Source organism: Pempheris klunzingeri, chromosome 20 (assembly GCF_042242105.1).
Source record: "Pempheris klunzingeri isolate RE-2024b chromosome 20, fPemKlu1.hap1, whole genome shotgun sequence".
Classification (NCBI taxonomy): domain Eukaryota; kingdom Metazoa; phylum Chordata; class Actinopteri; order Acropomatiformes; family Pempheridae; genus Pempheris; species Pempheris klunzingeri.
Window position 1 is genome coordinate 124,889 of NC_092031.1, and position 13,144 is coordinate 138,032.

General features: G+C 47.4%; 1 protein-coding gene across 1 annotated transcript; it reads left to right on the forward strand.

Moving 5' to 3' along the window:
• Positions 1-143: 143 nt before the first annotated feature.
• LOC139220116 (rac GTPase-activating protein 1) lies at positions 144-12,663 on the forward strand. The gene is made up of 16 exons (XM_070852187.1): positions 144-234; positions 449-651; positions 1,250-1,389; positions 1,784-1,856; positions 2,202-2,255; positions 2,352-2,450; positions 4,496-4,658; positions 5,001-5,143; positions 5,507-5,668; positions 5,760-5,855; positions 6,489-6,687; positions 7,108-7,213; positions 7,411-7,543; positions 7,626-7,719; positions 11,567-11,678; positions 12,547-12,663. The coding sequence occupies exons 1-16, from the start codon at positions 144-146 to the stop codon at positions 12,590-12,592; spliced, it is 1,914 nt and encodes a 637-aa protein (XP_070708288.1). The 3' UTR covers positions 12,593-12,663.
• Positions 12,664-13,144: the final 481 nt, after the last annotated feature.

The following is a 13,144-nucleotide window of genomic DNA, read 5'->3' on the forward strand; positions in this document are numbered from 1 at the left end:
ACTGAGTTCAGTTTCTTCTACAAAAAGTTCAGAAGTTTCAAACTTTGTGTGAATGTGTTTGACAGAACCTTCAAAATAAGAGTTAGTTGTTCCCTCACTGTTCTAGTACGAGCTCAGACCGGATCAGACCAGATCAGACCGTGATGGGGGAGTCTCGGCTCATCGTGGAGGAGCTGCTGGCTCTGTGTCTGCAGAGGATCACCATGGAGGAGACCAGTATGAGCACAGAGCAGGGTGAGACCAGGACCACTGATCCAGGACCAGTTAAATCCCAGTTTACTCACTGATCCAGGACCAGTTAAGACCAGTGTACTCACTGATCCAGAACCAGTTTAGACCAGTTTACATCCTAATCCAGGAGCAGTTTAGACCAGTTTACCCACTGATCCAGGACCAGTTTAGATCTGTTCAGACCTGGTCTCGGTGTGTTTGGTGTGTCCTCCTCCAGAGTTGGTGGACGTGGTGAAGCGGTTTGAGGTGGTGAGGAAGAGGTGGCTGCACGCTGAAGTGGAGCTGAAGAAGTACAAAGAGCTGCTGGTGAAGTCGGACGTGGCCAAAGCTGCTCTGGAGGTCAAACTGAAGCACGCCAGGAACCAGCTGGACGTGGAGATGAAGAAACGCTACAAGGTGGAGGGAGACTACCAGTACCTGGTGAGGAAGAGGAGGGGGGTGGAACTAAACTGTAATGAATCCATTTAAAACCAGATGCCTTTGACTGGAGGAGGATTTTAATGTTCCAGGTCATCAGAGTCCTTCTTGTCTTTAAGCCTCCTCAGAGGATGTGATCAGCTGTCTGTCTTCATCCCTTCAGGAAATTTAATCTTCATCCTCGTGGTGTTTTCACTGTTGAAGCTCCGTCACAAGCGGACTGTTCCTTCACTGCTCAGTAAAGGTGAACTCCACAGTTTCTAACCCTGGGTCATATCCTGGTGTCTAACTAACTGGTGGAGGCAGCAGCAGACCAGCAGCTCCTGTGTTCTGTTTTTTTTAAAGGATCACGTTGCAGCCCGTTTGGTGTCTGCTGGCTGAGGTGATCTACTGGACCAGTTCCAACACTTTTACTACCTACCAGTCACTCACACACCAGGATGTGGACACAGAGGACCAGGGGGAGAAACAGAGTTGTCCTTTAAACTGAGAGCCACAGCCGTATATGACCGCTGTTCAGGTTGTAGTGGTCTGTGCAGCCGAGGGGGGGGGGGGCGTCCCAGCCCTCTGAGTATCTCTCTGTCTGTGTTGTGGGTCCCAGCAGAGGCAGATGCAGCTCATGTGTGACATCCTGGTCCACGACAGTAAGTCCAGCGCCGGTCTAAACGATGAGCAGAAGTCTCTCCTGGCCACGTTTGAACACAGAGGAGCCAATGTGACTCTGCACCGCAGCAGCCGGCGGTAAGACACTTAATCCGGTCGGACTAGGTCCCTGGACCAGGACCAGGACAGGGTTCATGTTTCTAGAATTGTATTGATGCTTTTCTGTTGTGGTCATTCAAATGAAGAGATGTAAATGAAGATCAGGTCACTTGTTAGAAAGTACAAGAAAACAAGGAAAGTATCCACTCTATAAAGGCTTCTTCATACATCAGCTGGTTTCTGGTATGGGGGTATTCTGCTGACCAATAACAAAGTGTACCACTGCTGTCAACACTCCAGACCTACGAGTACCAGGCTTAGACATGGACACCTCACAGACTGTATGAATCCAATGTACCCGGCATTATAAAAAACATTCTAACAAAAATGAATTAAAAGACGTTCCTGAACTGGTCTTGTCTTGTTCCTTCAGGCTGTCTGTGATCGATGAGTCGTCCTTCCTGTCTCACTCGGACATCAGCTATGACCGGACCGATGATGATGTGGTAATGTGACCGACCCAAACACGTCTGAACTGCCAGCTGGGTGGTTGGGCTTTAAGGAGCAGTCTGCCTGGTTTTAATGCTTAAAGTGTCCTCTTCATGGAGTCTTTCTTTCCAGACGTGGATTCAGATTCACCCCATAGACTTTTATTCAGGACTTGTGTGAAACATCAAGTCAACCAAATTACTTCATGTGGAACAGAAAAGACGAGCTGTGACTGAGGAAATAGTTTGAAAGGAAAGACACCAGTGAAAGCTGAAGAATCTGAAGTTGTGGTGAAAGAACATGAGGACCGGCTCTCTGGCTTTGATGTGGTTTGATGACAGTTTGTCTTTGTGTTCTTACAGGATTTGGACACGACTGTGATCAAACCCCTGAGGTCTCGAGCCAGAGAGAAGAGGGTGGGTGGTGTCCACAGCTCCTCAGCCTCTCAGCACTTCCTTGTCTTAGTTTGTTGTTGTGACACTGTGGCGTTGTGTTCTGTTGGTCGTGTGCAGCGTTCGTCGATGGGGCCAGCTGGTGGTGCTCCAGGTGGGAAGCGAGGAAGAGGAGGGAATATGTCTGCAGAGCTGCTGGAGAGGAAGACTGTCGAAAAGGTGAGCACGTGGATCGAAGTTCTGTGGGACCCTCAAAGGACACACAGTCTGCATAAAAAAAGTGTTGTGTCCTCTGATTGGTCGGTATCAGTCCGTATAAAGAAGTGTCGTGTCCTCTGATTGGTCGGTATCAGTCCGTATAAAGAAGTGTCGTGTCCTCTGATTGGTCGGTATCAGTCCGTATAAAGAAGTGTCTGTGTCCTCTGATTGGTCGGTATCAGTCCGTATAAAGAAGTGTCTGTGTCCTCTGATTGGTCGGTATCAGTCTGTATAAAGAAGTGTCGTGTCCTCTGATTGGTCGGTATCAGTCCGTATAAAGAAGTGTCTGTGTCCTCTGATTGGTCGGTATCAGTCTGTATAAAGAAGTGTCGTGTCCTCTGATTGGTCGGTATCAGTCCGTATAAAGAAGTGTCGTGTCCTGTGATTGGTCTGCGTTAAGGTCCCATTTAGAGGAAAATAGACTATAAACCAGGATATGCTCTAGATCAGGACTACGTTGTAACTAACCACTCAGAGGCGGTCTTTGTGGCAGGAAGGTCACATCTGGTTCCAAAAAACCAAGATAGCGATGCCCGTAATGCTGAACTCAAGGCTTCATAACGGCAGTCCGCCAATAGGTTACGTCATGGTGACTATGTCCACTTCTTTTATACAGTCTATGATTAAAACCAGCTTCATATTCAGCTTCCATGGGACAGAATTTAAAGCTCTTTGATTGGATGGTTTCTTGTCCTCAGGCTTATGGTAGTGAAGACGTTTTATTGGAGGACCAGATATTTTCTACCCGCGCTGTCATGTGACATGTCCTGTGAGTCATGTGACTCAGTATACCTTGCAGTCAGAACAAAGTGAGCTCATGAGGACCAGGCCTCGTTGGAGTCTCAGTCGAGTTCTTGTGGTCTGACTAAGGCTGTTTAGAACTGTTCAAATGAAATCGCACCAAGAGGGAAAACCAACCAGACTGAAGTGGACTGAGGCCAAGCTCACCTCCTCCAGCCCCCTCCTCTCGATCTCAGTCACACAGTCCACAATCAGCTGAGGTACTCTGGGGTGGACCACTGGAGCGAAATCCTCCATCTCTAGTGTCCAGCAGGGGGCGACTCCACTGGCTCCAAACAGAAGTCTGATTGGATGGAAGTCAATGAGGAAATGAGGCGACTTCTCTCCTGATTTATCAGCTCAGTGAACATTTTCCTGATGAGTTTCTGCTCTCAGTCTCTAGTTTACAGTCTTCTTCAGCACAGCAGGATGTTAATTTAGTCAATTATGGTCCATTTAGAGCAGAGGTGCCCAATACGTTGATCGCAATCTACCGGTCGATCGCGGAGGTAGTGCGGGTACATCGCGTGACATTAAAAAAAAAAAAAGTTGCGTTTGCGACTTGATTGACATACAGGGCGGCCAGTCTGAGATTTCTTCTCTGCTACGGGTTGCGGGCAGGGACATGCATGCGGTCAAACGCACTAGCTACCACAAAACTCCAGCGAGCGAAGTGACCTAGTTTGCCTTCCAATCTATATCTACTAAAGAAGGGATAGTTGCAGTTATGCAGTGTACGCCAACATATATTGTATATATAAAGTATACTCAGTATATATAGAAATTAATATATGTTTAGCATTTTTAATGTAGTTAGATCATTTTGATGTGGTCATTTTAAAGTGTGGGCACCCCTGATTTAGAGGAAGATACACCAGGAAGAGGGGGGGCTTTAGGACGGGGCTACCTGCTCACTGACCAACCAGAGGAGGGTCAAGTCTAAACCAATCAGAAGGTGTCTTTGCAGAATAATTGTCATTTCTGGTCCCAAAAAAACAAGTTTGCAATGCCTGTAAAGCCAATCTTGAGGCTTCAAAACGGCGATCCATAAACCAACTGGGGAACGTCACAGTGTCCACGCCTACTTCTTATGTACAGTCATTGAAAGGAACCCACAGATGCTCCTACATGTTCATAGACACAGTGGACACAAATGAACATCCCAGAAGGCAACAACCTCTGCTGAGCTGTTTAACAGGCTAATGGTGTGTGTGCGTGTGTCTCAGGAGGTGGAGACGATCGTGAAGGCATCTGTTATGACTCCAGAGACCGGAAGCCAGATCCACATGGTGCTGGGTATCACACAGGAGACCCCTGAAAACCCGAGCCGGACTGTCACCCAGGAGTGTGCTGTTACCCTGGGAGGAGGAGGAGGAGGAGGAGGAGGAGGTGAGCTGTCCCACACATTTGGGGATCATTGAAGTCATTATAACAAAATGAGAGAAATTAGCCATTTATGTCGTCAACCCATTATTTCCACTTGTGGAAAATAGGAGCAAAAGAAAAGTGCGTGTCTATTTTTGTTTAATGTGTCTTAGGAGTTCATTGTGCTGTTTAGATCAGCATATAATTGCATATTTAACCTGTTTGTTTGCTGCCATGTGAGCCACAGATGAACCCTGAACACTGATTAAAGTTCAGTTCAGACTCATCCTCAGCCTCCACTCGCTGATGGTTTGGTGTAAGAACTGTAAAATAGTTAGCTGTAATGAAGTGGCCTCTTTTCCTCAGACCAGACGTCAGTGTGGTTCCCCTGTGATGAGACACTAGCAGAGCCTGAAGCTGAAGCTCAGACGGAGGGGGGCACTGCCGCCAGAGCGCCGTACGCTTTCAGAGCCGAGAAAATCCTCAAACACGTTTTCCTGTCTAAAACGGTACGACAAACGGCCTTTATTTCTGACAGAAAGTTTGATTGTTAATGTCTGAGTCAGGTGTTGGAGGGTGATTGACAGTCTGCTGCTAAGCTCCTTGGTGTTTGACTTAGAATGATATGGGGAGGGGATCCATCTGCATTTAAAATAGGCAGATTAAGAAGTGATCTTTGGAAGCCTCAAATGCAGACTGAAGTCAGCCTGTGGTAAATAAAACTGTATCATCTGCATAAAGATGGAAGTAGAGGAATAATGTTCTTTATGATGTGAATAATGATAGACCATGATCTGAGCCCCCCCCCCCTCCAGTACAGACGGTCCGACTCCCTTTAGGATCACCACCTGTCGTGTATCTGCCCCCCTCAGGTGATCCGGCCAGAGACCTGCTCGCCCTGCGGAAAGAGGATTCGCTTTGGAAAGATGGCCGTGAAGTGCAGAAACTGCCGTGCTGTCGCTCATCCAGAGTGCAAACAGAAATTCACAGAGGGCTGCTCGGCCACCGCCACAACAGGAAGTGCGGCTCAGCAGGTACTTAACAGGTTAATTACACCAAACCAAATACTCCAGGACCAGATGATGATTATTATCTATTTTCTTATTCATTTTTTCTCTTCCTCAGCACTTGTTGGAGGGTTTCGCTCCAGTGGTCCACCCCAGAGTACCTCAGCTGATTGTGGACTGTGTGACTGAGATCGAGAGGAGGGGGCTGGAGGAGGTGAGCTTGGCCTCAGTCCACTTCAGTCTGGTTGGTTTTCCCTCTTGGTGCGATTTCATTTGAACAGTTCTAAACAGCCTTAGTCAGACCACAAGAACTCGACTGAGACTCCAACGAGGCCTGGTCCTTATGAGCTCACTTTGTTCTGAATACAAGGTATACTGAGTCACATGACTCACAGGACATGTCACATGACAGCGTGGGTAGAAAATATCTGGTCCTCCAATAAAACGTCTTCACTACCATAAGCCTGAGGACAAGAAACCATCCAATCAAAGAGCTTTAAATTCTGTCCCATGGAAGCTGAATATGAAGCTGGTTTTAATCATAGACTGTATAAAAGAAGTGGACATAGTCACCATGACGTAACCTATTGGCGGACTGCCGTTATGAAGCCTTGAGTTCAGCATTACGGGCATCGCTATCTTGGTTTTTTGGAACCAGATGTGACCTTCCTGCCACAAAGACCGCCTCTGAGTGGTTAGTTACAACGTAGTCCTGATCTAGAGCATATCCTGGTTTATAGTCTATTTTCCTCTAAATGGGACCTTAACGCAGACCAATCACAGGACACGACACTTCTTTATACAGACTGATACCGACCAATCAGAGCTGATGTTCTGCTGTCTGCAGAGAGGCCTGTACCGGGTCCCTGGGGGGGAGCGTCTGGTGAAGGAGCTCAGGGACCGGTTCCTCCAGGGCAAAACTCCGCTCCTGCTCAGCAAGGTGTCTGACATCCACGTGGTGTGTGGCCTCCTCAAAGACTTCCTGAGGAGGCTGAAGGAACCGCTCATCACCTTCAGACTGCACAGGACCTTCATGGAGGCCTCAGGTACCAAGACTGAACACACCCCTCAACGTCACCTCTGTTTGTGTGTGTGTGATCGTCTGTGACTGTGTGTTAATGTGTCACTAACCTGAATGTTTCAGTTTATTTCGACCAGTTTGGTTTTCTCTGCAGTTAATTTCAGTTACAGCTGAGGCGGATTAACACAAGGAAAAACAAACACTGTGAAGCATTTCGCTCATCTCGGTTTGGTGAGGTGGTCTCGGTCTGGTGCGGTGGACCCGGTCTGGTTTGGTGGATCTGGTCTGGTTTGGTGGACCTGGTCTGGTGTGGTGGATCCGGTCCGGTGTGGTGGATCCGGTCTGGTGTGGTGGATCCGGTCTGGTGTGGTGGACCCGGTCTGGTGTGGTGGACCTGGTCTGGTAATCAGGGTAATTTCTTACTGACTGACTGACTGTTTTTCAGAGCTGGCTGATGAAGACAACAGTGCTGCCATCACGTATCAGGCCATCGCGGAGCTGCCGAAGGCCAACAGAGATACACTGGCTTTCCTCATGCTCCACTTACACAAGTAAGAGCTTACATGCTGGTTTATGACCCTCCAGCAGCACAGATGCTGAAACTGCTGTGAAGGTGTCATCTGCTGGTTCATGGTGGTCCTCTTGAGTCTCTTTGTGGTCCCTTTTGTCTCTAACCCTGATATCAGATCATCTTGACAGCAGGAGGCTGGTAAACAGGATTTATTTGTTCCCGTTCTTTATTCTGCAGGGTGATGAGGAGTCCTCAGTGTCAGATGGATCAGAATAACTTGGCGCGGATGTTTGGACCGACCATCGTAGGGCACGGGATGTCCGAACCGTCTCCAACAACCATCATGAGAGACACCAACACTCAGCCAAAGGTTGGTCCAGTCCTCCAGCAACATGTGGACATCCTCGCTGTCAGTATGCTCAGAGTTCCTGTTCCATGTGTTGATGTCTCAGGTGATTGGCCGGATGTTGTCCCTCCCTGAGGCCTACTGGAGACGAGTCCTCGCGGCCCAGACAGATCAACAACCTGCCACCACTATGACCTTCAGCCAGGACGATGGACACGGTGGGTTTACAGGTGCTGGAGGTCCCCTCAGTGGACACCGCTGGTCTCCCCATGGTCTGAGGGTGGGGCTTTCCATCAGGAATCAGTAGAGGAGAAATGCCTTGTAGTAACCCAATAAAAACATGCCCCGCCCTCTGCTGTGTGAGGGTATGTTAGCATGTTCCTGTTTAAATGGATCTAAAAAAAACTCTACCAGACAGGATTCATTCTTTCTGAGGGGCGGCCTTTAATAGTCTCTTATCAGCTCAGTGTGTCTCCAGAGTGAAGGTGTGTGATGGTTAGCCAGCCCCCACCCCTCAGCATCCACTGGTACCAACCATATCAACCAGCTGGTCACCAAGGGGCTAAATAACACTGCAGAGTCAGGCTGCATGTTGGGGAGGGAAAAACTAGCAGAGTCATTTTCAAAGGGGTCCATTGACCTCTGACCTCCAGATCCTCAGTGTGTAGAGTAAAAAAGTTAGTGCAGGTCTATAGTGTGTGTGTGTGCTAGTTAGTCAGTGTGTAGTGGAGGTCTATAGTGTGTGTGTGTGCTAGTTAGTCAGTGTGTCAGTGTGTAGTGGAGGTCTATAGTGTGTGTGTGTGTGTGTGTGCTAGTTAGTCAGTGTGTAGTGGAGGTCTATAGTGTGTGTGTGCTAGTTAGTCAGTGTGTCAGTGTGTAGTGGAGGTCTATAGTGTGTGTGTGCTAGTTAGTCAGTGTGTCAGTGTGTAGTGGAGGTCTATAGTGTGTGTGTGTGCTAGTTAGTCAGTGTGTAGTGGAGGTCTATAGTGTGTGTGTGCTAGTTAGTCAGTGTGTCAGTGTGTAGTGGAGGTCTATAGTGTGTGTGTGTGTGCTAGTTAGTCAGTGTGTAGTGGAGGTCTATAGTGTGTGTGTGCTAGTTAGTCAGTGTGTCAGTGTGTAGTGGAGGTCTATAGTGTGTGTGTGCTAGTTAGTCAGTGTGTCAGTGTGTAGTGGAGGTCTATAGTGTGTGTGTGTGTGCTAGTTAGTCAGTGTGTAGTGGAGGTCTATAGTGTGTGTGTGTGTTAGTTAGTCAGTGTGTCAGTGTAGTGGAGGTCTATAGTGTGTGTGTGTGTGTGTGTGTGCGCTAGTTAGTCAGTGTGTAGTGGAGGTCTATAGTGTGTGTGTGTGTGCTAGTTAGTCAGTGTGTCAGTGTGTAGTGGAGGTCTATAGTGTGTGTGTGTGTGTGTGTGCGCTAGTTAGTCAGTGTGTAGTGGAGGTCTATAGTGTGTGTGTGTGTGCTAGTTAGTCAGTGTGTCAGTGTGTAGTGGAGGTCTATAGTGTGTGTGTGTGTGTGTGTGCGCTAGTTAGTCAGTGTGTAGTGGAGGTCTATAGTGTGTGTGTGCTAGTTAGTCAGTGTGTAGTGGAGGTCTATAGTGTGTGTGTGTGTGTGCTAGTTAGTCAGTGTGTAGTGGAGGTCTATAGTGTGTGTGTGTGTGCTAGTTAGTCAGTGTGTCAGTGTGTAGTGGAGGTCTATAGTGTGTGTGTGTGTGTGTGTGCGCTAGTTAGTCAGTGTGTAGTGGAGGTCTATAGTGTGTGTGTGCTAGTTAGTCAGTGTGTAGTGGAGGTCTATAGTGTGTGTGTGTGCTAGTTAGTCAGTGTGTCAGTGTAGTGGAGGTCTATAGTGTGTGTGTGTGTGCTAGTTAGTCAGTGTGTCAGTGTGTAGTGGAGGTCTATAGTGTGTGTGTGTGCTAGTTAGTCAGTGTGTCAGTGTAGTGGAGGTCTATAGTGTGTGTGTGTGTGCTAGTTAGTCAGTGTGTCAGTGTGTAGTGGAGGTCTATAGTGTGTGTGTGTGCTAGTTAGTCAGTGTGTAGTGGAGGTCTATAGTGTGTGTGTGTTAGTTAGTCAGTGTGTCAGTGTAGTGGAGGTCTATAGTGTGTGTGTGTGCTAGTTAGTCAGTGTGTCAGTGTAGTGGAGGTCTATAGTGTGTGTGTGTGCTAGTTAGTCAGTGTGTCAGTGTGTAGTGGAGGTCTATAGTGTGTGTGTGCTAGTTAGTGTGTAGTGGAGGTCTATAGTGTGTGTGTGTGTGTGTGTGTGTGTGTGCTAGTCAGTGTGTCAGTGTGTAGTGGAGGTTTATAGTGTGTGTGTGTGTTAGTCAGTGTGTTAGTGTGTAGTGGAGGTCTATAGTGTGTGTGTGCTAGTTAGTCAGTGTGTTAGTGTGTAGTGGAGGTCTATAGTGTGTGTGTGTGTGTGCTAGTTAGTCAGTGTGTCAGTGTGTAGTGGAGGTCTATAGTGTGTGTGTGTGTGTGCTAGTTAGTCAGTGTGTCAGTGTGTAGTGGAGGTCTATAGTGTGTGTGTGTGTGTGCTAGTTAGTCAGTGTGTCAGTGTGTAGTGGAGGTCTATAGTGTGTGTGTGTGTGTGCTAGTTAGTCAGTGTGTTAGTGTGTAGTGGAGGTCTATAGTGTGTGTGTGTGTGCTAGTTTGTCAGTGTGTAGTGGAGGTCTATAGTGTGTGTGTGTGTGTGTGTGTGCTAGTCAGTGTGTTAGTGTGTAGTGGAGGTCTATAGTGTGTGTGTGTGTGCTCGTTAGTCAGTGTGTTAGTGTGTAGTGGAGGTCTATAGTGTGTGTGTGTGTGTGCTAGTTAGTCAGTGTGTTAGTGTGTAGTGGAGGTCTATAGTGTGTGTGTGTGTGTGTGTCTGTGTCTGTGTGTGTGTGTTAGTTAGTCAGTGTGTTAGTGTGTAGTGGAGGTCTATAGTGTGTGTGTGTGTGTGTCTGTGTCTGTGTGTGTGTGTGTTAGTTAGTCAGTGTGTTAGTGTGTAGTGGAGGTCTATGGAGGCCTCCATGAGGACAATCAGCAGAAACACCAATGGAGGCTCTGGGGAAATCTTTCTGTTCTATCAAATCTCCGTCACTCAGAAAGTAAAACCTGAAACAGTTCAGATCTCTTCTGGAGGGTTCACAGATCTTTAGATCCACTGTTGTTCTGGATCAACATGTTCTCTGTCTTTCTTTAGTCTCCTCTGATGAACAACATGTCTGAAGTCTTTTCTCACTCATTCTGCTTCAGTGACTTCTGGAACCTTCTAGCTGAGGTTGGACACATTTTAGGGACATGAAGAAGAAGAAGGAGGTCCTCCAAGAGACGACGTCACAATAATCGAACAATCAGTCTTTATTTATACAGCCTCAATTCATAACAGCGTTCTCAAGAAGCTTTACGTAAAGAGCAGCTCAGACCAAACTCTTTAATTCAGAGAGAAAACCCAACGATTCAGGACAGACAGACCGACAGCAATATACTAACAGCAACTATTGCACTGACTAAATAAGCAAGTTAAGTTAGTTAATATGTGAATAATAATAATAATAATAACTAATATCATTAAAAAGTGTTGGTGGCTGACGATCCACAGCAGGAGAACCAGGACCAGGATCCACAGAAACCAGAGAACCACAGCAGGAGGACCAGGATCCAGGACCAGGAGCATAACTAGGGGCTGGTCCAAGGCCTGAGCCAGCCCTAAACTATAGGCTTCATCACTAAGGAAGGTTTTTAGCCCACTCTGAAATGTAGAGAAGGTGTCTGCCCCCCGAACCCAGACTGGAAGGAGGTTCCACAGGAGAGGAGCCTGATAGCTGAAAGCTCTGGCCCCTGCACCATTCTATACTACTAATAAGAAGAAACACCAACGTGGGCGCAGACAGAGCATTTAGATCAGAGTTAATCAGCACGTGGTGTAACATCACTTCCTGTCCCAAAGGTTTCCCACAATCCCCTCTGGTGGGTCCACTGTGGATGTGGACTGAGGGGTCTGTTTTTCTGGGTGGGGGCTTATTTAATAAGGCTTAGTTCACCTTGTTTTCTCTCCTGATGCTGTGCGGTATGTTTCCAGGTCGGCTGTTTAAGCCGCTAACATCTCCGGAGCTGAACAGCTACTATAAAACCGCCGGCAGAGGATCCCTGAGGGGCCGGATCAGGAACCTGGGCAACGCTATCAGCAGCACGTAAGACCCCCAAAGACTAGGTTGGCCCTCAGTCCACTACAGAGCTTCAGTGTGTTTCAAAAAGCAGAGGTCCACAAAGCTGTAGATGGTCTGAGCGCTCTGTTCATATCGCATATAGAGAATAGAAAGAAACACTGACTGTTTATGTCAGAAATTGATCCAAACTGGAAGAAATACTCTGTAAAACAGTCTGTTCACAGGGACACCGGTTTGAGTCTCACTGAACATCTGCAAATCACAAAGAAATATTCAGTTCAGGATTAAACATTTTATTTAAAACAATGCTTCATGTTGTACAGACGTGAAAAGCTCATCTCTACAGAGCCGATAAACGAAGTTAGGCTAGTGTAAACGGCGTTAGGCCAGTGTAAACAGAGTTAGACTAGTGTAAACAAAGTTAGACGTAGATGGTCTGAGAGGTCACTGATCAGCAGACAGACAGTTGGTCTGAGGACGACACGTTGGATGTTTTGTAAAGCTAGCGATGATGGAGTCTGACTCTTTAGTCAACCACGGCTCTACAGGTTGGGGGGGATGTGTGATCCTCTGGTGAGCAGGGGTTGGGCCCAGGGCCTGATGGGATACACGGAGAGGGTCTCTTGCTCCGATCCAGCTGGACGAGTTCAGGCTGGACGAGTGGACTCTGGACTGTGGTGAACTGTAATCGACACTGGTTGACTGTAGTGGTCTCTGGTGGACTGTAGTGGATGGTGGACTGTAGTGGTCTGGTGGACTGTAGTGGTCTCTGGTTGACTGTAGTGGTCTCTGGTGGACTGTAGTGGTCTGGTGGACTGTTGTGGACTCTGCTGGACTGTAGTGGACTGTATTTCTAACATCTCTGCTGTGTTTGTGTGTTTTCTGTCCTCAGCGGTCGAACAGAACCTGGCAGGAGGTTCTTCACGTCGCCCAGCTGATCCAAAGTGGTCACATGTTCCCTTTGAATACAAGGCGTCAGTGCAGTGCATTCTGGGGGAAATGTGTCCCTGACAGATGACACGGACTGAACACGTCTGATAGTTTGATGTTTTATTACTGGTCTGATTTTATGTTTGTGTTGCAAATGGTGATGATGGTGATGATTATGATCATGATGGTGATGATTGTGATGATGATTGTGGTGATGATTGTGATGATGATTGTGGTGATGATTGTGGTGGTGATGGTGATGATGATGGTGGTGATGATGATGGTGATGATGATTGTGATGATGGTGGTGATGGTGATGATGGTGATTGTGGTAATGATGATGGCTTGTGGGTCGACTGGTCTGATTGGTCAGACTGAAACCAATCACAGGACAGCTTCCTCCTGCTGTCACTGTTATAACAAATGAAATGTAAATCAAGTGTGTTTCAGGGCTTAATCTGGTTTGCTCTGGTTTATTCTGGGCTGACTGGTTTAATCTGGTTCTGGTTTAATCTGGACTGATTCTGGTTTAATCTGGACTGATTGGGGGATTCTGGGTT